This window comes from Fistularia commersonii, chromosome 15 (assembly GCF_037954325.1).
Source record: "Fistularia commersonii isolate RoL2024-O1a breed Wild chromosome 15, RoL_Fcom_v1.0, whole genome shotgun sequence".
Taxonomy (NCBI): Eukaryota; Metazoa; Chordata; class Actinopteri; order Syngnathiformes; family Fistulariidae; genus Fistularia; species Fistularia commersonii.
The window spans coordinates 12,349,520-12,377,500 of record NC_141298.1 but is presented as its reverse complement, the minus strand read 5'-3'; the positions used below and the strand labels follow the sequence as shown (position 1 = coordinate 12,377,500).

Here is a 27,981-nt window from a genome sequence, read left to right as displayed (position 1 = left end):
GGCGGCGGCCGATGTTTTTAATGGTGTGCAGTTTTGTCTCTCGGTGGCGAGATAACCACGGGCGACCAGATTAAAACCCCGGCTTTCTTCAACAACCCCCACCTCGCCATGAGGCGGGGCATCTGATTAAGGCCCGGTGAAGAGCGATGGACGGCGGAGCGGAGCTGCGGCATTCGGCCGAGTGGCGCCGGCTGATAACGAGGCCACGGTGCGATTGGGTCCGTAAATCTGAGGACCGACGACTCTGCAGTTCCACGACTGGAGTTGAAAACGCAGATGTGTTTAATGTCAGCAGAACATTAGCGGAAAGTTAGCGGAACATTAGCAGAACGTTAGCGGAACTCGGGTCCAGACATGATGGGTCAGCTTTGCACCTTCTAGATGTTCCTGGAGAACACCAACAGAATCAGGAGAGTTGAGCCGCTCCTTTCGCGGCGGCTGCTTCCATGGACGCAGTCACAGACGCCATATTTGTAGTCCTTCTGCTTCGCCACATGAACACCTGACTCCATCACACGCTACACTCATTCTTCTCTACAACCCCCCTTCAGTTTCACACCTCGGACAAAATAAGTCCTCCTCAATCAGCTTTATGTTCGCACGCCAACACCAGTAAGTCATCCCTTCATCCACAGAGACATAGATGCCATACCGCCATCACACGACATTCATGCTAATCGCTGCATGCTAATTGCAACACTCAAGCTGATCGTTGCTCAACATTCATGCTGATCGCTGCACCACATTCATGCTAATCATTGTACCACATGCATGCTAACTGCTGAGTGACGTTCATTCTAATCCTTGCGAGATATTCACGCAACAAATAAAGGGCTAATCCTTGAAGGACATTCATGCTAATCGTTATGCAACATTCACGCTAATCGTTGCATGACATCCATGCCAACAGCGGCGTAACATTTGAGCTAATCGCGGCACGCTAATGGCCGGAGGAGGGAAAAAGTCTCCATCAGGTGAGAAACTTCTTTTTCCTACTTTTTGAAACCCGCCCCTGAAGTGGCGGCCCCCTCGGCCCGACGCCCCCCCTTCCCGCCTCCTGCCCGGACAAAGGGGAAGCATTAGCGGCCCTGGCTGCCGGCGGCGCCGCTCCATTTGGTAAACAGCCTGTGTCCTCCAGAGGTAATCAGGGGGGATTTTTTTTTTTCTTTTTTTGGGGGGGGGGGGGTCCGCTGGCCTGATCTCTAATTGCCACGAGCTGAGGCCTTGCAGAGAGGGGGGGGGGGGGGCTCTTCCCGCTCCCCCCATTTCTTCCCCTGCCCCCCCCATGCAGTCAATGAGCCAGCAATCACTGCACCGGCGCCCTGCTCGCTCGGCCATGTTCAATCCCCTGATGAGACGCCGAGCTGACGTCAACCGCCCGGGGTTTTTTTTTTCAGGGCGCAACAGTTAACCTGCCCCCCCTCCCCTCGGCGCCCCCCCCCCCCTTCCCAGGTGACCGGCCTCACGCCGTCTTTGTGTAAAATAATGAACGTAATTCGCCGAAGAGATGAAAGATAATGAGGCTAATTATTTTTTCTTCTTCTCGCCCAGTGAGGCGAGAGAGGCAGATTTATGTCAAATACTTTGGTTCATAATGGCGTGCACACACACACACACATACACACACACACACGCACTGATTTGTTCAAAACTATGGTTTGAGTTGTTTGCAGACAAGCTGTCAGTTAACAACAGGGGAGCCAACCGTGGTTGAGCCCGAGATGGGAGGGGGCGGGGCTTGACCCTGTCAATCAGACCCAAAGGTTTTCCCATTGGTCGGTTTGATTTGGATGTTCTTTGACGGTTGGCCGGTGTTTGGCGCTCTCCATCCACACACATTTTCCTAAAGTGACGTCATCCATCCATCCATCCATCCATCCATTCATTCATTCATTCATTCATTCTCTACAAGGTCAAACTGCTGTCAGGGTAATGGGGGCCTAGCCAATCACAGCTGAGCCTGGAGCGAGAGGGGCGGGGTTTTACCTGGACAGGCCAGCTGTCAATCATCCATCTGTTCACCCTCTCATTCACATCTGTAGACGATTTAGAGCCTTCGGTGAACCAATGACTGTTTCTGGACTGAAGACGGAGAACCTGGAGAACCCAGGCAGACCCCCCCCCCCCCCCCAAAAAAAAAGATGATTGACAGCAGCCTGGCTCCGCCCCTATCATGACCTCCCAAGCCCCCCTGAGCTTCAGACGGGGGTTCAATCAGCGTTGGGCAAAGTTCTCACCATACGTGAGCAAGAAAGTCCACTTCAGGGGTCAGGACTAGGAGGTCCAAGATTGTGATTGACGCGGTTCTATCCGTGGTTCTCCTGAATGGGTTTTCCTGGAGTCACTGGTCTTTGGTCTTCAGTCATTGGTATCAAAGAACCTCCAAAAAAATCAACCAATGGTGGAACCAAGAACCTTGCTCTGGTTCTGGTTGTAGACCTGAACCCCTCCCAGACTGACAGGTGACACCCCCCCCCCCCCCTCGAGGTTCTGCTGTCCTGGAGGTGGAGCAGGACCCCGGTTCTGCACCCTCATGACCTGAAGAGGGTTCTAGCAGGAGGAGAACCGCAGAACAATGGCTGCCCTCCGGCTTCGCCCTTCCAGAGCGAGGCGGAAGAGACACAATGGAGGCCCACCGGGGGGGGGGGGGGCTTTCAGGGAGGCATGGGGGGGTCTTCGGGTGTGTGTGTGGGGGGGTTCTTTGGAGACTTCAATTTCCAACACAATTGTCCACATTCTGCTCGTCTAAATGCCAAGGAGAGCGAGCGCACCAGCCTTTGTGAGGGGCTTTGGGGGGGGCTGAAATAGAACCAGCGGAAGCGAAAAGAAGGAGAAGAAGAAGAAAAGATGAACCAAAGACAGAAAGGAAGACGGATAAAAGGCTGGAGTTAGATGGGACACACACACACACACACACACACACACACACACACACACACACTGTCCAGCCTCCATCAGGCGTCACTCATTGTGAACTTGAATGGAAGCTGTAGAACACCTGGAAGTTCTGACAGGGTTCCCCCCTCGAACACCGATAGGGTTCTATGTTCCCGGTTAGAACATATAATATCTTTTATGTTCCACCTAGAACACATATGTTCTACATTTCCCCTTAGAACATGTTCTATGTTTCCACTTAGCCTCCTGAGGCTTAGTGGCCACATACGTTCTAGCTCTTGGGTCCACAAGAATGAAAAACTGTGGAAATGTGTGTGTTTTGGACACATTTGCGGGCAAATCAATGTTTTATATTTTGTTTCAATAGTTTTAACTGTCCAAAAGGGGCAAACATGTAATTTTAACATGTTGTTTTTACGCTACGATATTCAAAACATGTTCAAAAATGTGTGTGTTTGTGTTATCAATACATACAAAAGCAGTCAGGGGAAAAACTGCTGTGTTCAAGTTGGAAATAAAGAGTTTTTCATTCTGTCACACAAAGGTGACTTAATTGTGTTTTATGGAGGTTCGGAACAAGAGTCCACATATGCGGACATCATTTTTCTCTAAAAGTACATCATATCAAAAGATGATGCTAAGTTTTTCTTCTAATTAGGTTCCAATAAGCCCAAAAAGAAATAAAAAATGCATATAAAAAAAAAAACAGCTTGGGCCTTAGGAGGCTAAAGCTGCAGGTCTGGGTCTCCTCCTGTTTCCAGGATGTTCTTGGGTTCCAGGATCAGGAGTTCCAGTGATATCAGCCCGTCCTGCTCCTCCCCCGGTGAAGGCTAACCTGCTTCCCTGGGGCAAAAACACCCCCCAAATACCCCCCCGACCCCCCCCTGGACAGGTCTGCGCACCTTCATGGAGGGCTGGGGGTGATGGGGGTGGGCTGGGGTGGGCTGGGGTAGTTCAGGGGGGCAGTGGGTTTCTGTCACTGCAGATTAAAATCCCCTCAAAGCCAGAGATCAATTCCACTGCAGTTCACACGTTCCACACTTGGAGAACCTTCTCACTCAAGAGTTCTCCGGAAGGGGGTTTTATGTGTGTGTGTGTGTGAAGGGGGGGGGGGGGGTGTCTGCAGGCCTCACTGAACACTGATCCCTCAGTCCAAGTAGAATTTAAAGACATGGGGGGAGCCGGGGGAGGCAAAAGTGGGGGTCGGGGTCGGGGTGGGGGGCAGGATTGAAACGGCGCCCCCTGGTTGTCAGGGGTTGTGGAGAACCCGCCTTTGGGAAGTCCTCTGTCCGCGAGACCCCCCTCCCGTCCTGACACCCCCCTCGATAAGCACGGCGATGAGAGAGCGATAAAGCAGGAGCCTCTCCGGGGCCTTATCTGATCCCGTTATCTGACTGCACAGCAACCACAGCTTTACACACACACACACACACACACACACACACACAGGAACATTCTAAACACTTTAGCGGCTTATCGATCACCTGGACACGCTCCCATTGTCCAACAGATGGGACAGCTAATATCACCTGAAATGGAACCGTCGTGTGTCACCTCGGCGGGGGGTAAAAGGGGGGAGCGAGGGGGGGGGGGGGTGCTGGAGAAGAAGAGGAGGAGGATGAAGATGAAGAGGAGCAGGCAGACGCTCACCTCTGTGTCTGTTGGTGGTCTTGTCGAACATGAGCATGGCGTCATCCACCTGCAAGACACAGCGGAGGGCACAGTGTTACTGTTAGCGTTACGTAACCGCGGTGACAAGAAAACCAATGATGAGCGCCCGAGAGACCGTGTGACCACACGACGCAGGAAGCCGACCCCCCCAGAAGGCGGACGCCATGTCTGACCTGAGCCGGGGGGATGGAGGGGGGGGGGGGGGTGACGGATAAACACATTACACCGAGCCAAAGTGAGACGAATGGGACCCTTCCTCGTCTGGGAACGGCGGCGGCGGCGGCCACGACATCATCATCCCTCATCATGTCCAATAACAGCCACACACACATGCACACAGATTGAGGTGTGTGCACGTGTTCCTGCTGGTTCTGTCTGTGGAGGAACATGGTGGGGGGGCTGGAATGGGATGGGGGGGGGCTCACTCAAGCAGAACGTCTGACTGGCTAGCAGACCAGCAACACCTCGCCACAGGTTTGGCACGCAATGCATCTGCACCTCTTGCACAAACACACACACACACACACACACACACACACACACACACACTGGACCCCCCACCCTCAATATTGCCAGTATGTGGTCCCATGGGCTGGAGGTAACTCTATTATAGCCGCAAGACAGGGGGGACCAGGAGGCCACAGGCGGACAACTGGGAGGGAGGAGGTCCAACCGGTAGCTTCTGGAAGGACAGCTAGATATGGTGATGTTGGTAGGTGGGGATGGATCCTTCCATCGGACCGGACAGCCCCCTCTTTCCCCCCGGACATAGGGATGGTACGATCCACCCCGAGTAGATGAACATGGGAGGAAGGAACACGGTGGAGTGGACCTCCTGGACCGGAGCACTGCACTGGAGTAAACAGAGGCGGTGCGCTGTGTGTGTCTGTCTATGTGTGTGTGTGTGTGTGTGTGGGGGGGGGGGGGGGGGGGGGGGGGGGGGGTGCTGACATCAGAAACACTCCAGCCTGTCAGTTTCACTTTCGCTTTCCGCGTAATCTTTGGAAGAAACTGTCAAATATTCGCTTTACATTAGCTCGATGGAGCGACTCTCCAGGGCCAGGGGGGGGGGTTTAAAAAAAATCTGGAACCGAAAACACAAATTAGCTCTGTGTGTGTTTGTGTGTGTGTGTGTGTGTGTGTGTGTGTGTGTGTGTGTGTGTGTGTGTGTGTGTGTGTGTGTGTGTGCGCAGACCAGGGCTAGCTGTCGCTACAAACAGCGGCAGCTTGAGTTGCACTTTTAGTGCGTCGAGCTAACAAAGCAGTTATTCCTGCAGTGTTGACACGACAAACACACACACACACACACACACACACACACACACACACAGTGAAAACGGTTTTGTTTTTTTTCTGCTGGGTCTGAGAAACGTGCGGCGGCTAACGGCCGTGTGATGGGACAACAACACCCGCGGCAAACGGTTTCCATGAGCAGACATTTATAAGGTCATGTGACTGGGAGGGGGGGCGCACATGACGGAAATGTCACCGGGGAAGAAGTGGAATGACTAGAACACACACACACACACAGACACACACTTTATGCAAGGGAAAGCTGGACTGGGTTCTCCATGGATGGGTCCTCCATGTTCTCCAGGACGTCCTCCCTCCGTCCAAAAAAAGATCAGCAGACAAGCCTTAATGGCGTGAAGAGGAGGGTGAAGGATTGGGTGATTGACAGCTGATCTGTCTAGCTTAAGCCCCGCCCCCAAAATTGACAATGTTAACAATATGGTGCCTGTTTTCCTGTTAGCTGCAAGCTAAAAGGTGCTAGCATTTGAACGCTGAAGGGTTAAAGCGTAATTTGGTAGCGGAAGCGTTACAACCAAAGTCATCGAACCTCCTTATATGGACAAAGCTATCTCCGTGGAAACCAACAACCCCCCCCCCCCCCGCTTGGTACGAGCAGGAAGTGTGAGCTTCAGAAATCGAGATCCGCGGCATTGGCGACACAGAGACGGCGCCCGTCTTTACAAAGACTGTGAGCATCACGCCAAGGTTGCACTCCACCCACCCCGGCCCCCCCGGTGTAAACCCCCCCTCCCCCTCGCCACCACCGCCGCCGCCGCCGCCGGCAGGGTCCATAGAAGCATCCCCGGCGCTCCAGGCCTTTTCAATGCAGCCATTCAAGCAGAACACAGCGGTGCGCTTCCATCTGATAGAAGGTTAAGGACCTCTCCAGCGCTCCGGAGAGAAGAGGACTCCACCATGCGGGGGGGGGGGGCAAGCACACCTAGGAGGGTGGGGAGGGTGGGGGACCTCGTGGAGTAGAAAGGTCCAGACGATAATGGCCGCTGTATCATCATGTGCAAGAGGAGCGGGCGCCGCGGCGAAGCTCTTGGCCTTTTGTGGCGACCAAGAAAAGAGCAAAGACTCTATTTCTCCAGAACAGACCACCGGCACTTGGAGAGAGGGGTGGGTGCCGGGAGAAGGTGGGGGTGGAGCTTGTTAAGATGATACGTTAGCTGTCCGACACGCTGGCTTGACACGCTGTGACTCAAGGAGCCGACACAAAGCTGCCGCAGGAGAAGCAGTTGGAAGTTCTCCGGCATCAAGGGGGAACAGGTGCGACGCCCTTACGGCCTCAGGCAGAACGATGAGCTTTGACAAGGGCCTGAATAACCAGAATCAGCAGAACCGGTATGTTCCTCAGAAATCCCATAAAGAACTCAGGCTTGGTGAACCCAGACTGCTTCATTCTGCATCTGTTCCAGATGCTAAGCTAGTGCCAGCATTTCAGCACTCTCAATGGAACCAACAGGTCACCGGGGACGACAAGTCTGAAGCATACCATCCCGTCATGGAGTCAGTACAGGGTTCCCACCTTAGCTCACATGGACTCCGGACCGAGTCACGAGTCCTCATTGGTCCCATCTGAGTCCCACTGGAGTCAGTAGAACCGGTTCCACAGTAAGAGTTCCAGTGGTTCCACCTTCCTCAAGAGAGAGCCTGATGAGGAGCTCAGAACTTCCTTCTGGGTGGAACGGTGGACCGCAACCCCGCTGGTGCCAAGGGTGCGTCAAATCAGCTGAAGGTCCCGCCTCAGGAGGAGTTGTACCCCAACACCTCCACCCACCACCACCACCGTGAACGGACCCGGTTAAACCCCGGAAAATAATGAATCGTTGCGGAAAGATCAACTATGAATCCGAGGACAGAGGCACTGCTAGTGGCTGATGTGCTGTTTTCGTGTTAAGGTTGGAGGGGGGGGGGGGTTTAAGAGCTCTGGAAATGAATAATGCGTGGCATGATTTTAGATCCGTGTCAAACGCAGAGTTTGCATTCTGCTCGAGTCTGGACGCCAATGGGGGCGGCAGAGGTTGAGCGGCGGTGGGGCGGGTGGAGGGGCTGGAGGGGGGCCAGATGGCGAGGATGAGGGGGACTCACAAGACCAGTTGGGGATCTGGACACTTGTGAGTGAGTGAATGAGTGACTGAATGATTGAATGAATGAACGAATTAATGAATAATGACATGAACGAACAAATATACGAACGAAGGAATGAATGACTGAACGTCCGGCTGTCATGCATGCACGTTGGTGATTTGACCATCAGACTCCTTGGGCACCAATCAAAGTTGTGACTCCAACAAATGGGGCTCAGAAGAATTCATCCATTCATCTATCACCTCCACCCTGCTGGTTGGGGGTTGGGGTGGGGAGTTGATGGAGCCAATCAGAGCTGCCGTTGGCCAGGACACTAGGGATTCAAACACCAGATTCACTACAAGTACTTACAGGTGCTAAAGTCAACAAAACAGTACAAGTACTTCACTCCTGCAGAAGCACAAGTGCTGAAGTACAGTGTACATGTATTTGATATGGAGTATGTTGTACTTGTGAGCAATGTTCCCTCTAATTTTTCATAAGTCTGGGCATACAGACAACCTCGCTGAGCACACTGAGGACCACTGTGAGCAACATTAGAAGTGCACGCTGTGACCACACTCCAGTATCACGCCTGGTATCATAGCTTCCATTTAGTCCATATTTTTACCATCAGAAAACTTGCTTACTACTTTAGCTTCGCTGCTTATTTTGCAGATCAGACCTTTTTCGCTCGAAAAAGAAAAAAAATCTCACCCAGTTTCACCACTTGTTCTTCTATTTACACATACCCCGACAGCCGTTCCAACTTAAAAGAACCGCATTTCTTTTTTACTTTGGTTTGCTGAGTTGACGTATCACATTCACCGCCCACTCGTTTCCCCCTGATAAGGGGTTAGCATGTTAGCATTAGCGCCACACTGTTATTATTGTTATTTAAAGGGGGCAAAGCATGTGCGCAAGTACTGTCAATGCCGTGATTGGCTGCGTAATTGCATCGTATCATATGATTGGCTGGACACCTGTCACTCTCTGAGTTGCACAGCAAAATGCTACAGAAAAAAATGTGACATATCTAATTCATTTGCAGTGCACTCACTACACTGGATGTTTTCTTGCACTGCGAGAGTGTGCAAGCAGTGCGCAATTGCACAGCTGGGCAGCTTAGAGGGAACTTGCTTGTGAATGGAGGGGGTATCTAAATGCAGCACTTTGAGCGAGTAAATCGTTCCGAAATAAAAGACTTGGATTTGGAAATACTCTCCTGAGCTCCTTCAATGTGACGCCCCCCCCACTCCCGCCTCCTCCTGGGGCTCCGCCACGGTGGGGGGGGGGGGGGGGGCAGTTCCCCCCCCCATCCCCAGGGAGACCAGTGAAGTGTGACATTATTATTATCATTAGCAGCGTGACAGAAAAGGGTGACGGTCAAGGAGGAGGCTCAGCTGGCACCGCCGCCATCAGCACTTCCTGCGCCATGGCCGCAATTAGAGGAGCGATGGAGCGCTAGCAGCCGGGGTGGGGGGCATGGGAGCTCCACGTCCTCGTCTGAGGACCTCTGACCGACAGGAGTCCAAGGCGGGCCAGCCTCTTTCTTCAGCTTCCACCATCTCCATCCATTCCACCGAACGGATGGAGGGATGAGACAAGGACAAGGAGAATGAGGAGAAACTCGGCACACGGAGGTCCCTGCAGAACCCTTGGGACCTCCGGACCACTGGGACCCAAGAACAAGGAACATCTGATGGGGTAGAGGGACATGGGACAGCCAATGGACCACCCACCACACTGGAGGAGAGGATGATCCATGATGGAGGGATGGATGATGGACACCTGGCTAGATGAATGAACGATGGAAGGATGGATGAACGCATGATGGATGAAAGATGGGCGCTGGTTCGATGAACTGATGATTGATGGATGAACGGATGATCTGTGGTTTTAATGCTCGATGAACAATGTGTGAATGGATGGATGATAGAGCGATGAATGGATGAATGATCCATGCATGAATGTTGACTGGATTAACAGTGGTTCCACTCACAGCTGTATGAATTGCTGGATGCATGGATGGATAAATGAATGGATGGCAGGTTAATGACTAGGTGGACAAATGATGAATGGATGAGTGAATCCTCCTGCGTCCCCTGGGCGCAATTTCAGATTGTGATCATTAAAAATTATTTGTTTGCCCCCAGCCGAGTTGCCGTTTCAGTGACATTCAAAGAACACAGCAGGTTCTCAGCACAACTTCAACACCCAGGAGGTACCTTCTCACTCAGGACCAGTACTATCATACAAGACCAGTACTATCATACAGGACCAGGACTACTGACAGGACCAGTACTTTCATACAAGACCAGTACTATCATACAGGACCAGTACTACAAACAAGATGAGTACTACCAACAAGACGAGTACCGTACAGGACAAACGGTATCATACAGGATGAGTACTACTGACAAGATGAGTACTACTAACAAGACGAGTGCTATCATACAAGACAAGTACTACTAGCAGAACGAGTACTTGTCAAATCATACAAGACAAGCACAATCATACAGCACTAGTATACATCATGAAGTATTAGTACACCTCATACAGTACTAGTACACTTATACAGCAACAGTACACATTTCCTGCAGATATGACCAGGGAAGGGGCGGCAGAGAGCCAGGAGAACATGGAGAACCCAGGCAGAGTGGACAAGGTCCACCAATTCAAGCCGTAAATAGTCCTCAAATTTGAGGAGTACCCCTTCCCCACCGGCTAACACCTCAACAACGTTCCACCAATGTTCTGAGCAGCAGGGTGAGAACCCTCAGAGGGCAGAACCCAAAGTCAAAGAGCTTCAGAGGGAAGGGAGGCCACTTTAGATGACCTCACAGAGCAGAACCAAGTCACCACACACACATGCACTCACACACACACAAGCGTCGGCGGCGCCCTGGTCTGCTCCGTCCGTCTGTTTGCAATGAGGCGGGGGGGGCATCTCGTTTCTGGGCGGCGAGCCGACAGCGAGGAGCTGAGATGGTTAACAATCCTCGCGGTGGCGTGAACGTCAGCACGCCTCCACAGACCACACGGCCGAGCCCTCCGAACTCTGAGGGGGTACATATTCATGAGGACCCCCCCCCCCCCCTCACAAGAGGAGGTCGCCATGGCGACACAAAGCCGTGTTCTCGCCGCGGACGGTGTGCACAGCGGGGGAACGAGGCGGCGGCGCCGGGGGAGAACCGGGGAGGCGAAGTGTGACGGCGCCGTGCCTTCAGGGGCTTCGGGACAAGAAGTACAGAAGTTAAGGACGACGAGGTGGCGGCCTCTGATTGGACGACGGCCACCTGGAGAGGACTCGCTGTTGCTGTCATGAGCAGGTTCCCCATGGTTGGACTCATCTGGGTGGAATCAGAGAACCCGAGGAGGGCGGGAAAATAAAATCCACTCCTTCATCCATTAGTAGAGATACATCAGCTGTCAATCATCCAACCATTCACCCACATCGATAACTTCTTCAATGAACCCTTTGTCACGCTGTGCTGGGGCGGACTCGAGCAGGGAACCACACTTCGGGGCAGAGATGGGTGGAAAGCGCTTTTATTTGGTTGAAGTGGCAGAACGGGATGAGTTGCAGACTGGACGGGATGCAGACAGAACTGCAGAGGCTGGGCCTCACCAGTACGGGTTACAGACGGGACGAGTTGCAGACTGGACAGTACGAGATGCAGACAGAACGGCAGAGGCTGGGCCTCAACAGTACGGGTTGCAGACGGGTCGGGCCCCAAGCAGGGTGGCAGACTGGACAGTACGGGATGCAGACAGGACGAGTTGCAGACAGAACGGCAGAGGCTGGGCCTCAACAGTACAGGTTACAGACGGGACGAGTTGCAGACTGGACAGTACAAGATGCAGACAGAACGGCAGAGGCTGGGCCTCAACAGTACGGGCTGCAGGAGGGAACAGAGGTCACGCCGGCCGACTGGGTCCGGTCGTGACGAGGGAAGGGACAGAGGTCACACCTGGGGTCCGGTGCTGGCAAGGATGAGGTCCGGGTCGTGGCAGGGGTGAGGTCCGGGTCGCGGCAGGGCCCCACAGTAGTCCGTGAGGACCACAATCCACCGGCGCCAGGCAGGGAGTGCCGCTGCCCTTTATAGGGATCTTGATTAGCGGCATCTGCTGCAGCTGGCGCCGATTACGATGGGGATCAGCTGTGAACCCTGACACCCTTGGCTAGAAGGAACCGAAGAACATGGAGAACCCTGAGACCCCACACAGGCAGAACCCAGTCCACTAACCAATCAGAGCCTGGAACCATCTCCACCTTCCAGCCTGGGAATTAGCCTAGCTCTAAGTTTGAAAAGAGGGGTTCTATGAGGGAATATGAGAAGAACCTTGAGGAACATTGGAACGGGGCATCACAAACAGAGACAACCAGGTTCCTGCGGGTCACAACGTCAGACGGTCACTTTTCATTTCTCCTCAAAAGCTGGATGCCATCGGGAACACCAGGAAGGAGGCTCCACGCGGAGAACGCGGCCAATGCTAATGCTAATGCTAAAGGTGCAGCTCATCAGGTTCATTCACAAATGCGACTCTACGCTGATAAATCACCGTTGTTCCCTCCAGTTTAATACAGGAAGTCACTGAGGTGACTCCCATGACTCCCCTTCCCATGCACAGGAAATATCGGGCTTTCAAGCTACATTAGCATTAGCGAACCCAGCTAACTGTTTTCACCCCCACCCCCATTATACACATTAATATTGGTTTGGGGTCGCATGAAGTCAGGGAGCTAATTATCCAGCAGCGACCTTCGCCGCTGATGAAGGTCGTCCAGACGCAGCTGCTAATCTGGCCCTGTAATCTGATTACTCTGGATTGGGATTAGAGCCGGTGGCTGACGTCTCCCATAATGAGCTGGTCTTAACAAGCTCTTCACCGGACCTCCGGTCCAAACAGGTGAGGAGCACCTTCACGCTCCACCGCCAGGACGAGACAGCATTACAGCTACTGCTACGTACTAGTCAGGCTCTACAGGTACACGGACAATTCAGTATTTATACTGTGATTACTGCGGTAGCACAGGTGTGCAGGTATTGATACTACAGGTACTGCAGGTGTGCAGGAAACAGGTATTAATACTGCAGACGAAGTTATCAATACTTTTTAAAAGCATGCAGCTACTCCTGCAGGTTCTGAAAGATAGACAGTATTAGTATTATAGGTACTGCAGTTATAAGAGTACTCATATTTCAGGTACTGGGGGTGGAATAGTATTAATATCGCAGGTACTAGTACTACAGTCACTGCAGTGGTGCTGCAGTGGATACTACAGGTATTTACAGGGTGTAAATACTACATGTCAGGATGCAGGTACTGCAAGGAGGAGGGAAAGTACTTCCAAAGTACTGGAAGAAGGACGGATGATTGACAGCTGAAGCGTTCATGTAAAGCCCCGCCCCCTTGCGAAGCTGTGATTGGCTTACAAGGGTGACGAGAAGTGGCGGGGGGGGTGAGACGACCCCCCCCACCCCGCCCCCCGCCCACCTGGACCGTTCCATTCAGATTAGGATTAATGAATTTGTTTTGTCTTTAATAATTTCACATTTTTGTCCCGCCAGAGAAAAGAAGGACGGATGGAACCCCCTCCCTTACTCCCACCCCCACCCCCGTCTGCCCCCCTCACCCCTTTCTATCTGCTCACCCCCTTTTTTTTTCCCTCTTCAATCCTCCTCATGCAAAACACCTTCATCTGTTAGCGGCTGATAGCCCGTCTCTCTTTGTCGCCACAAATATGGATGGTGGAGGGGGAAGCGGAGGAGGGGGAAGCGCCCACCCCCACACCCCACCCCTCTGCTCCCCCCTCCCCCAATTTGAATAGGGCTACACGTCCCCGTATTTATTAAAGCTTGGATTAACATGACGGGGGGTTTTGTCTGGGGGCTCCTTAAGACGCCTGGCGGCGCCGATCCACTGACAGTAATGGGATCCGGCTAATATACTTGACGGATGCTCCGGTTTCCGCGCCGCCACAAAAGCAGAACAATGGCAGAGGGGTTCCGCCGGTGGAGGCGTCGTGCACGTGTGTGTGTGTGTGTGTGTGTGTGTGTGTATGTGTGTGTTTGCACATAAAATGGATAGTGCCACTTAGCCGAAGAAACGGAGTAACTTAAGAGGAAACGGCCGAGAGGTCGTGCAGGGGTTCGGGGAACGAGCAGGAGAGCAGGGGGCGGGGCCTCTGCGAGAGGGCGGGGCCTCCATGAGGGGGCGGGGCCACTAAGGGCCTTTGCACAACGGTACCACCTGGCTTTCACATTACTCAACAAAGGGGAATATTTATAAAACAGCAACGAGAAAACGTTGGGGAATAGAATGTGTGTGTGTGTGACTGGTGTGTGTGTCAATGCATTGCATAGTCTGTAATGTGTGTTTCTGTGTGTTGTATCATGTTTGTGTGTGATGTATAGTGTATGTCTAGGTTTTATATAGTATGTGTGTGTGAGTGTGTGTGATGTACGCCATGTTTGTCCATGTACTGTGTAGTGGGTGTGTGCATGAAATGTGTGTCTCTATGTATTATACAGTGTTTGTGTGTATGCGCATATTTGTTTGTGTATTATATGGCGTCTGTGTCTATGTATTGTATAGTGTGTATGTGTGTGTGTGTATGTGTGTGTGTTTGTGTGTGTGTGTGTGTGCCGTCGATACTGGCTTGCCGAGGACTCGCTCCGAGACATTTCCATATGTCAGCAGGCTGCTGCCATCGGACGCCGGCTGAGCGTATGTGTGTATGTGTGTATGTGTGTGTGTGTGTGTGTGTGTGTCTGTGTGTGTGTGTGCAAACCGGGTTAGCAGATCAAACACACATCTGTTTGCGAGATAGAGGGGAATCTGTCCCCCCCCGGAAAACCTCTCAATACTAATTAACGATCCACTGATAGCGGCCAAATGCCAGGCGTCATTAGCGGCCGCTAAAAAGAAACGCACACACACACACACACACACACACACACACGCACACACACACGTCAGATGAGATGCGCGGTGTGGTGTTTGGTTTCGCTGGCGAAAAATAACCTCAATGACGACCATTGGGGGTTCTGACGGGGACAGGAAATGGCGGGCAAGCCTTTCAAAATAAAACATTGACGGGTTGAATAAAGGAACTACAAACTCTCTTAAAACTACAAATCCCAGACTGCAAAGAGAACCTGTTCCTCTGTCATGGCCGCCGTCTGTCGCGGCACCGCTCTGTGACTATGGCGGTGGTTAAACACCTGTCAAGCTCGCAGACATGAACGATGACCTGGCCGCGACCTCTGACCCCGCCGTTGGCGCTGCCATTAGCATGCACCCGGGCGCCGTGCACGGTAAAAGTGTCTGACAGCCATGTTAGATTTGATTTAGCGTCTGTGGCCAGGCCCGCTTCCAAACGCGCCGCGGCTCCTTTATTTTCCCTCCCTGAATCTGTCAGCGCGCATGTGTGTGTATGTCTGTGTGTGTGTGTATGTGTGTGTGTGTTTGTGTGTATGTGTGTGTGTGTGTGTGACACGGCGGGGGCAGAGCGGTGTGAGGTTTGACGCCGCGAGCAGATGAGGGTCTCCCCCGTCGCCGCCACCCTGACACCCAGCAGTTGGCGGCGCCCACGGCGGCCCGGCGGGGGTGATGGATGGGCCGCCGTCCGCCGCCGATCAAAGCCGCCGCCATTAACGTCCATTAAAGTGTCAAAACAAGCCATTGGAGGCCGAGCGGGCCATTAGAGCCAATCACATTACAGGGTTCCGCCGGGACGCCGCCGTCGGCGTGGGCGAGGAGAATAAATCAAGACGGCGCCGAATCCGAGGTTCGACGCCGTACGTGTCTCCAAGACAACGGCGGTGCCGGACAACTCCAGGAGACGGTGTACAGTCGTAGCGTATCCTAGCAACAGGGTAACAACACCGTCACCACGGTTACAGCCAAGTGTGTCATCACAACGTGATGAAACATGATTAACTGATTAGAGGCATACCAACAAGATTTCATAGCGTGTGTGTGCGTGTGTGTGTGTGTGTGTGTGTGTGTGGGTGTGTGAGTGTGTGTGTATGTGTGTGTGTGTGTTTAACCCCAGTGACCCCCACAGGAGGAGGGGGGCAACTTACAACGACTCCCCGGTTTGATATTCAGTGGAATTCAAATGTCAATGCACCCCCTCACCATTGCCCCCCCACACATTCCCCCATTTGTCATCGCCCCCCCCACCCCCAGTGTTTGTCAGGCCTGGTGATTAGCTGTCACCCTCTGCAGCAGCAGATAACAACCCCCCCCACACACACACCCCAGGGAGCACACACACACACACACACAACAGGCAAACATTTTGTGAGTGTGTGTGTGTGTGCACAAGGGAACACGCAAATTTAAGGCACACTAAAAGTCCAACATGGTAAAAATAATGAAGGACTGTGTGTGTGTGTGTGTGTGTGCGTGTGTGTGTGTGTGTGTGTGCGTGTGTGTGATTGGTTTTCATGGACGTGAGTTTCATTTCAACAGGTATCACCTGTTGAAGTGTTGGAGGGAGGAGAAGGTGTGAAGGACTGGAGGAACCAGAGAAACCGAGGGCCGAAGCAGGAAGGGGGGAAGAACCCGGGCTGTGGAATGAGAATCTTCTCGAAAGATCTGTGGACCTCAATGACCAGCAGCAGAGGTTCCTCATCAAGAACCCATCCTTCTCCTCCCCTCATGAAAGGGACAACTGCGGGAACATCCATCTGAACTTCTGCAAATTTTACTTTCTCCATCTACAATGCCGAACACCCAGAGAACCCTGGAGCACCCTCAAGGTTGAAGGTGTGTGTGTCATCCATTCACACACACACACACACACACACACACACACACACACACACACACTCACACACATTCATCCTTTCATTCACACTCACCCACATAAGCACACACACTCTGTACATGCACACACACTTACCCTTTCATTCACAGTCACACACACACACACACTGTAATGCACACACACACATTCACCCTATCATTCAAACACACTCACCCTTTCATTCGCAGTCACACATACATACACCCATTCATACACACACACACATTCATCCTTTCATTCACACTCACACACATAAGCACACACACTCACCCTTTGATTCACAATCACACACACATTCACATAAGCACACACACACACACACACACTCTCACACACATTCATCCTTTCATTCACATTCACACACATAAGCACACACACTCACCCTTTGATTCACAATCACACACACATTCACACAAACACACACCCTCACATACATTCATCCTTTCAATCACACTCACACACATAAGCACACACACTCTGCACATGCACACACACTCACCCTTTCATTCGCAATCACACACACATACTATACATGCACACACACACATTCACCCTATCCTTCAAACAGATTCACCCTTTCATTCACAGTCACACACACATTCACCCATTCATGCACACATTCATCATTTCATTCACACACAGTCACCCCTTCATTCAGTCACACACACATTCACCCATTCACACACACATTCATCCTTTCATTCACACTCACACAAATGCAGACACACACACTGTACATGCACACACACACTCACCCTTTCATTCAGTCACACAAACACACGTATACATGTACACACACACACAAACACACACATTCACCCTATCAGCCAGACTCACACACACATGCACACACACCCACACACACACACACACACACACACACACACACATACAGCCCTGTTTGGAGGCGTGTTCTCCCAGGGAATGCTGCTGGCGTTCTGGACCAGAGAATAAATTAAGATCCTCTCGAGTGAGAAGAAGAAAGCAAATAAGAAACAGTGGAATTAATGAGCCCCCCTTTTACTCCCCCTTTACTCCCCCTTTTACTTCCCCTGTGCTCCCCCTCCCCCCCTCAGCTCCGGTCCGACCCCGGCTCCCCGCCTCCCCCCGGCCGGCGGTCAAAGTTCCTGCTAAGGAATGATGTGGAAATGATGCTCCTGCGCTCCACAGAGAGGGTTGTGGTCCAGGTAGAAGATATCCACTCACGTGTGATCCTCTTCCTGAACCCCCCCCCCCGCCGCCGCCAAACACACACACACACACGAATGTTCACACAACCAAGGTTCATCACAGCACGACAGTCATCAAACAATCTGGATTATCTCCGTGGAGGTTAACCCATCCAGAAGGACCTGGTCAAACACCTCACATCATCTGACTCCACCTGCTCTCATGACCACTCCCCACCCCTTCACAACAGTCCTAATCTGACAGGAGCAAAAGATAATCTGGCCACACCTGATTTAACCTGATTTAATCTGACTTCACCTGATTTAATCTGATATAACCTAAATTAACCTGGTCTAACCTGACCTAATTTGACCTAACCCCATAGAACCTGACCTAATCTAATTTAATCTGACCTAATCTGATATAACCTGACCTAATCTAATTTAATCTGACCTAATCTGATATAACCTGACCTAATCTAATTTAACCTGACCTAACCTGACCAGACAGATAACCAAACCAAAATCCAACCTGGATTGAACCAAACAAACCAAAACTAATTTCACCCAAAATAATCCAGTCTAATCCAATCCAATCTAGTCTGATCTAGACTACTGTGGTCTAATAAAGTCAAGTCTGATCAAATCAAATCGAATCGAATCGAATCAAATCAAATGTAACATAGCCTACTATAATCTAACCTAATCATATCGAATCGAATCTAACATAATATAATCTAACGTAACGTAGCCTGCTTTAATCTAATCTAATCTACTGTAATCTAACCTAGCCTACTATAATCTAATCTAATGTAATCTACTTTAATCTAACCTACCCACTATTATCTAATCTAGTATAATCTACTCTAATGTAGTCTACTGTGATCTAACCTAGCCAACTACAATCTAATCTAGTATAATCTAATCTAGTCTACTGTAATCTAACATAGCCTACTCTAATTTAATCCAATCTAATCCAATCTAACCCAGCCTACTCTAGCCTAATCTGATCCAATCCAAAAGTGTACCTTACCTGCTTTTTACCTAATGTAATCTAATCTGATCCTGAGCTGAGCAAGGTCAGGTCTTGTCGGGGTCAGAAGGTCACGGGGTCAAGACAGGGAACCACGCCGTTGTTATGGTGACGAATACAACGGATTCCGGCCGTCAGCTCCTTCCCCGCCAATGGTTGGAGGTTCTGGTTGGACGAGCGGCCTGATGATGGTCGCCATTAGTAGAGAAATAGCCAGTGGTGGGTGAGTGGGGGGGCAGGGGGTATTTAAACCCCCCCATCAGGGCTGGTAATGGCTGGTCTCAAACTGTTTAATTACACTTCAGTGACGAGCGCTTAATTTGATTAGACGCCCGCGGCCACGCCGCCGCTCGCATCGGGAAACGCCGCTCTGGCCTCGCGTGTGCACGTGGGTGCGCATGCACGTGGTGACGCGGGACGCCGGCGGCGCTGAGTGACAGCGGCTTCTTAAAGACTTAATTTTACAAATAAAGTAATAAATATAAGCCGGCGCGGCGGCGGCGGGCGAGCTCGTTTGCATAATTGCAATAATAAAAAAAAAAAAAAAAAAAAGCGGAGCGTAGAGGCCTGACTGATTGAATTCACTCGCCATAATTGCGGCGTAAACAATGCGCCCGACGGCGGTGGCGGCATCGACAACCTGCACCGGCTTTTTTTTCCTCTGCCATGATATCATGCAGATCCACAGCCGCCCTGCAATGAGCAGAATTACATGTCGCTGTGTGTGTGCGTGTGTGTGTGTGTGTGTGTGTGTGAGACTACCTGTGACACACACACACCAAACACACACACACACACACACGGAGCAGGCGTTTTGTTTGGCGCTCCTCATGGCGGCGAGCTGTCGCTCAGAATCAGGCCTGATGGATGGACGAGCCGCGGCGGCGCCTCCTGGAGATTTTCGTCCAATCACGGAGGAGGAGGGGAAATGACAGGCCGGGGTGGGGTGGGGGCTTTGTACCTGGGATTGAATTATTGGGAATAAAATTATAATATTCACCACACACAGACACACACACATACACACACACACACACACACACACACACTCAAGCAGGTCGCTCAATCAAACTGATATAAATGGAATGAAAAATCAGGTGCCACATCTGAGTCCCCCCACACACACACATACACAAACACACACACACCGGGATAAGGAGGAGCAGCTTCACACACACACACACACACACACACACACACACACACACAAATACACACACACACACGTATATAGAGTTAATATGTGGTGTGTATGATTATGTTCTTATGTGGATGAATGAATGGATGAATTACACACACACATACACACACACACACACACACACACACACATATATATATATTATTATCCAAGAATGGAAGAACGTGATATATAATATATATGAACAATACATACAAGATACATATGGAGTATACTATATATATACTACATATACAACATACTGTATATATATGCAATTTGATATTTATACAGTATGCTATATATATATAAAATCATATATAGACATCTATACACTTTATACACATACATAAATAAGCATATATATACAGCTCATATGCACATATATATATATATATATACACACACAAAGTATATACATACATATCCATATACAAATATGCTATGTATAAATAGTGTATAGGATTTATAAATATCATATATATATTATATATGTGTGTGTATATATAGGGTATATGCAGTCTATATAAGTGTATATATATATAAGTATATGCAGTATATATACGTATATATATATACACATATAATATTTTATATATATGCTATTTATACAATATATATTTGCACACTTTATACATATACATATATATGTATATATATTATAGCATAATATATATAGTTATGTATATATATAGTAATATATATATATATATATGCAGTATAAAAGTATATATATAGGTCATATACATATATATAAATATCCAGCTGTTTCATCACCACATTAATCCAGACTGATGCTGCTGTCAGTCAGGACCAGCCCAGCAGACCCCCACCTAAGCCCGCCATTCTTATTGACAGGACCCCCCAAAGGCTCCACATGCTTCTAGGCCTGAGTCGATACCTCTATTCTCCCTTCTTGCCCCACCCCGCCCCCTCCCTCCACTGCTGGGGGGTGTTGGGGGTTTAAGTGCCCCCTCTCTAGTGTGTTTGCTTCTCAGTGGGGAGGCGGCACTTGTGGCTGTGCCAGTTTGGGACTGTTGCCCCCCCATCCGCGTGTTGCCCCCGGGCAGGTTTTTTGGGGGGGGTCTGGGGGGAGCTAGTGTAAAGGTTACCCAGCATCGAGGCTTTTGTATGGTAATGTGACCTCCAGCTCCCAGAGGAGACCCCCCGCAACCGCTGCTTGGCAACCGCACGTGATGTCATCGATGATATCACTCAAGTGATGAACCGGCGGCGGAAATGGCGTCCTCATCTGGCACGTCCGGGGACTGCAGACGGGGAAGGTGGGGATGAACACATGAACCGGCCTGGAAACAAGACTTCCTGTTCACGTGTCCTCCAAGCCAGCAGGGGGCGCTGACTTGCCAGAAGACCTCCTGCTACTCTGTCTATTTGATTTGCCATGAAAATGGCTCAATAATGAATGAATGTCACATTGAATTATTCATTCAACACAAAGAAAATGGCCGCCACACTTTCAACCCCCCCCCCCCTCGTGCTCCTTCAACCCTTTCCAGGAGCACAAAGCACTCCTGGAGGTGATTGGTGTCTTCCTCCCCGGAGGCTCCCCTCGCACTTAGTCCTTATTAAAATCCCTTACACACACTCACATGTACATACACACACACACACACACACACACACACACACTCAGACGCACACACAGGACCTGGACGAAGAGTGTCTGAGAGTCCAAGAAGGAGAGTGTTAAGGAGATGGACGGAGGTCTGAGCGGAAGCTAACAAGCTAACGTGCTAACAAGGTTCTTGTCTGTTCTCCAGTAGAACCTGACAGAACGCGCTCTATGCGGGGGGCGTTTTTGGTCACACACACATTCATTACTTATTTTCCATCTGATCCCGCCCAGAGCCCAGGGGGCGGAGCCTATCCTGGCACTGGCTGAGGGGCGGGGCTTAACCTGAACACATCAGCTGTTAGTCAATCATCCTCTCACTCACAACCATGCCTTCAATGAACAGATGACTTTGGACTGTGGGAGGAGAACGTGGAGAACCCAGACAAGAGAACATGGCGAGAACCCAGGCAGGAGATTGTGGAACCTTCCTACTGTGAGGAACCGACCAGAACCTACAAGAACCTACTGGACCACCACGGAGCTGTCCATGAACCCCCCGCCCCCCCCACACACACACACACAGCAGCTCTGCCCAAGCGTCCTCCAGAAGACCTGGATGGAACTCCAGGTCCAGCCCTGATGGACAGCTGGCAGGGATGCCCTGCCCCCTGAAGAACCACACCCCATCCCCGAGGATTCATGTGTTCACCGTATGTTTTACGATTAAAAATTATTCATTAATTAATCCATTCATTCATTCATTCATTCAGCCATTAAGTCACCCATTCATTTATTGATTCATCGTTCAATCATCCAATAGTTTTCAATAGTTCATCATCTATTCATACATCATTGATCATTCATGATGACATGAACGGCAGGTGAACGTTGAGCGTTCCAAACTCTGTGTAGAAGGTCTGAGAAGGTTCCCCGTTGAAGGTGGACCCCCCCCCCCCCCCCCCCCAACTCCCTTAAGGTGGTCTGACATTTAAGGTGGAAAGACTGCAGCCTATTGGCCAGCGCCTGGGAGGAGCTGGCACGCCGCTCGCAACCGGGCCTTTCAAGCCCGTAATGTCACCGTGCGGGGTGGTGGCGGCGGCGGCGGCGGCGAGGGGGTGGGGATGGGGCTGAAGCGGCGGTGGCCCAGCTGCCACGGTTCAAGAGCCTGGCAGCATCTTAACAACAGAGTGTGACATTTTTAGAAGCTGTCAAATTACAGGCTAAAAGGCGGCGGCGAGCGGCGTGGGGAGGTTCGGGGCTTTCAATCTGCCTGAAATGGGAAAGATGGAGGGTGGAGGCCGGAAAATTCCCATTGGAAATTCCTCGCAGGAAGTGACATCATCAGGGGTTTTGCATCACACAGTTGGAGAGACGCGACCATCAGGGTTTCAATCATCTCCATCGTCATCATTATTGTCTTCATCATCATCATCACATCTCCATCATCTCCACCACCACTATCATCATCACCAGCTTCATCACCCTTCTGCATTCTCCAGAAGCTAAGAGTCTTCTCCAGAGGTTCGTGTTGAGGAGCACATGGCTTGGAGAACGAGGTAGAACCCGCTCCGTGTCGTCTGGAACGTTCTTCATCTTCACCGGAGAACCCATCCGACTGACAGCTGAGGTGGGCGGCTTCTGAGGAAGCCATTATCAGGTGTGAAAAGAAGGTGAGGACCTCCCCAGAGACCAGTGCTGGGCGAGGGGGCGGGGCTTAACCCAGACAGGGCAGGTGTCAATCATCCAACTATTCTGTTGACCGATTTTGGACTGAGCACGGAGAACATGGAGGGAACCCGGGCAGCGATCCATGGTTCCATCAGAACTCTCAATCTGGCGTTCCCCAGCCACTGGAAGTAGCCTGCTAGCCCTGTTAGCGGATGCCTGCTTCCATGCACAGGCTAGCAGGTGCCTGTTAGCAAGATCTTTTTAGCTGGTAGCTGTTGGCAGTCACCTGTTAGCAGATACCTGTTAGCAGGGTTCTGTTAGCGAGTGCCGTCTAGCTAGCACTCACTAGTGGGTGCCTGCTAGCAAGTGCCTTCTTGTGGGGTCCTGTGAGCAGGGTCTTGTTAGCGGACACCTGTTAGCAGGGTCCTGTAAGCGGACGCCAGTTAGCAAGGTCTTGTTAGCAAACGCCTTTTACCAAGGTCCTACGAGTGGACACCTGTTAGCCTGTTAGCAGTGACCTGCTACCTGCAGGCGTGCAGCAGGTGGCTGCAGCTAGCCTCAGTGAGCGAGCGTGTGGACTAGGGAGCGCTTAAACAAAGGAAACGCCATTTCCGCCGCCATCCAGCTCGTTAGCGCTCTAATAACAGCCCTTTCCAGATCTGCATAGCACGCCACGCTCATGAATCCCAAGTGGTGTCCGTGCGGCATCGGCGTGCGGGGGCAGGGAGTAGGGGGTACACACCACCCGGGCGGGCAGAATATGAAACCGTCCCCCGTAATTACAGCTTTGGAATTCAGCGTGGTTTTTCCCGCATGGATCAGATTCCTCTGCGCCACCGCTGCTAAGTGAGTCAATATGGCCGACAAAACCAGAATTGCCAAGGAGAATGAGCTGCAGACCTCTAGGTGTCGACCAATCAGGGGCCTCTCTTTGGGGACAATCAACCAATTGGGGGCTCCCTCTGCCCAGCCCAGAGCCAAAAGCCAAACCAATCAGGAGCCACTCCTCAGCGCCAGTCAACCAATCAGGGGCACTCCTTGTAGTCCAGGAGACCAATAGGGGCCCTCACTTTGGGTCCAGCTGAATCAAGCCCTCTTTTAAGTCAACCAATCAGAAGCTTCCCCCATTCTGACCTACTGCTGCGGAGCCCCGTCAGCTGTGACCCCGCCCCCTCATCGCCCCCCTGACCAATCAGGATCAAGTTTGCCTGCTGCTCTAGAGCCTGTTTGGAATTCTGGTCTGGGTGGTTGTCACGGCGACACCCCCCCCCCCCCATTAAGATGGCGGAGGCGTCCGCGGGCGCCGTTTCTAGGTCGGACCTCCAACTGCCGGCGGCGCCATCGGTGACTGAAGCCTGGGTCTGTCAAAGTCAAGGACCCGCCATATGGCGCCCACGCCGGGGAGGGGACAAGCCCCGTCCCCCGCTCGCCGCTCCTTCCCCTGCGGGGGAAAGCAGGCGCAAATCAGCGCCTCCTTTTCAGGCGAGTCGCGGGCGGATGATGTGACCCGACCTTGGCGCCACATGGCGGCCATGTTGTCCTCCCCCCCTGTCCCCCTCACCGACGCCACCGCCGCCGTCCATCAGCGTCTCCGCCGCCTCCTCCTCCACAAAGTGACTTTCAAAGATGCAGGAGGAGGTGGAGGAGAAGCCGCCAGATACGTTCACATGCACACCCCTGTGCACACACACACACACAGTCTAGACTGCCCCAGGGGTCGGGTCTCCGTGGTAACCAGCAGACGGGCGGAAGGTGGCAGCCAATCACAGCAGATCCTGGGGCAAGAGGCGGAGCTTAACCAGCTGTCAGTCATTCAACCATTCGCACCTGCAGACTCTTTGAAGGCTGCAATGCAGGGGGGGTCCAAGGGAACCAGCAGTGGTGTGCGGGGGCGGAGCTAAGCCACACATCCTTGCTGATTACATCATTTCCTGTCGATTTCACGCCACTTCCTATTGATCTCACACCCCTTCCTGTAGATTTCTATGTCACTCCCTTGAGAATTTAGATGACGCCAATAGTAATAAGCGGTCATAAATGTGTAATAAATTGGTTTATTATCTAAAATCTAAATGCAAATTAATGTGTATGTGTGTGTGTGTGTGTGTGTATGTGTGTGTGTGTGTGTGCGCACGCGCGCCTCCCTGTTTTGTCTACAAAGGTTTGTTGTTGGTGCAGAAAATGCAACGTCATCGTTTGGAGTCTGCCAGCCGTCCGTCCTCCAGGAGCCGCTGAGTCACACTTAGAACTGTGTGTGTGTGTGTGTGTGTGTGTGTGTGTGTGTGTGTGTGTGTGTGCATGCATGCTGTCCGCGGGGCATTCAGGGCCTTTGCTGCAGCCAAGCGTTTCATTTGGCGGGCAAACAGGAAGTGGAGGGAGATGGGCTTGAACACGCTCCGCTCCTCGTAAATATAGGAAGACTGACCCTTCTCTTCTTTCAGCTAAACACATGTCAATAAAAATAAAAATATTTTTGGACAAAAAATATTAAGATAAAATAAATAAATAAATAAAACATAAACATTTTTCATTTTTCAGTAGATTTGTTCTATATTTTAAATCCATTTTTAGCAATTTAATTCTCTTTAGTTTAGAATTGCAATTTTAGAAAAAAAAACAACTCGAATTTGTTAGTAGTTTGAATTTTTAAATATTTTTTTTAGGATTATTATTTTTTTTCATCACGTTTAAATGAGGAGTGAGACGTTGGGGTGATCGTGGTCGAGAGGCTATCAATAATACACCTTGGATCTATTTTTAGCCTTCACGGATATGTGACGTTTACTCCACGCCCTCCCGTGTCAGGCTCCGCCCCCATCTCAGACCCCAGCTTATGGTTGCCATGGCAGCCAGGCTGTAAATTACAGATGACACCCCCCTCTCACCTGTCTGACCCCAGAGCAGGTGCAGGATTCCATCCAATCACAGTCAATCTTCTATCAAACATCTCATTCTTCAGCCACCGCCACTTCCATCATCCCACGACCTCATCACGCCGCCACCGCCGCCGCCGCCGCCGCTCATTAATCCCGGGGGGGGGGGGGGGGGGGTTGGGGCAGTGTCAGTCTACCTGACCCCCCCAATCCCCTTCTTTGACGCCGCCATACACCACCGAGCCAGACATGTTGCCATGGCGATATCACAAGTAGACCCTGGAACAGCCCTCCCCCCCCAGCGCCAGACGGTCACCAGACGGTCGGCCAATCACGTCGTCCCATTTCGGGTGGATTTAGATCAGAGGGAACTGCAGCGGTTATTACACATTAATTACATGTTAATTACCAATTTGCTTTCATTAATTACACACACACACACACACACACACACACACACACACACACACACACACACACAGTAACCCTGTCACTAAACTATAGGTGACTGGATGGATGGGGGGGACCTCCCCACCTAATCAGGTGTGTCAGGACACACACACACACACACACACACACACACACACACACACACACACACACACACACACACACGCACACACACACACACAGTACAGTGGCAGTGACGTGAGTGCTTTGCTGGCGAGGACGAGCCGCCATGGAAATCACATGCAAATGTGCACCTGCAGCTGTGTGTGTGTGTGTGTGTGTGTGTGTGTGTGTGTGTGTGTGTGTGTGTGTGTGTGTGTGTGTGTGTGTGTGTGTGTGTGTGTGTGTGCTCTGATTGGAGCATCTTCCACTCCTTTTTCAGCGTCCATCCGTTTGTTCCTCCTCGTCTGACCTGCAGCGATCCTTCTGTCCAACCCCTGCAGGAAAACTGAGATGATCTTCTCGGAGATGAAGAGGAGGACAGGTCATCATCTGATCCGTCCGTCAGACGCCAGGCTGGAGCGCCAACATGGCCGCCGTGGTCGGGGGGGAGGAGAGGGGACAGTGATCTATTCCCTTCATCTACTTCCTGTCAATAACTTCCTGTCGACAGATAAAGCACTTTCTCCTCGCGGGAACTCTAAGCTCCGCCCTCAGAAGTCGCCCCTGCTGCCCGTTAAGTTAATTTTACAAAAATAAAGAATGTAAAAAAAAAAAAAAAAAAAAAATATATATATATATATATATATATATATATATATCAAAATTTTTTATTTTAAAATAATCAGTAGAGAGTCCTGAAGGGAACAGCCGAAAAGAGAGGACAAAGATTTAAAATATTTGAATATACTTATACTCATATTTAAGTATAAGTATATATATTTAAAATATAATATTTTATACGTATATATATATATATATATTTATAATTTGAAAAATGTTTATAAGTGTAAATATTATTTATATATATATATATATATATATATATATTTATATATATAAGTATTTATTAGTGTAAGTATAAGATATATATCTATTTTAAAAAAATATATATACATATATATATATACATCCGTCCATTCAGTCATCATCTGCTACTCATCCTGCATTAAATATTATTTGAAATATTCATAAGTGTTGGAAGAAGTAATATATATTTTGAAAAGAAAAAAAAAAATATATATATATATATTTCATTTTTTTTTAAATATTTCACTGGAAAGATTTTCAAAATAAAAGCTTTTGATTTGAAACGAGAAGAAAAAGCGATCGG

General features: G+C 50.6%; 1 protein-coding gene across 5 annotated transcripts in view; it reads right to left on the bottom strand.

Annotated features, from left to right (window-relative positions):
- Window positions 1-27,981, bottom strand: part of LOC147226545 (RNA-binding protein Musashi homolog 2-like) — an 84,298-nt gene that overhangs the window by 32,658 nt on the left and 23,659 nt on the right. For all 5 annotated transcript variants that reach the window (XM_086160346.1, XM_086160343.1, XM_086160344.1 and 2 more), the window contains exon 7: window positions 4,549-4,597. In XM_086160346.1, coding sequence (XP_086016472.1) covers window positions 4,549-4,597 — 49 coding nt within the window. The remainder of the gene's footprint in view (window positions 1-4,548; window positions 4,598-27,981) is intronic.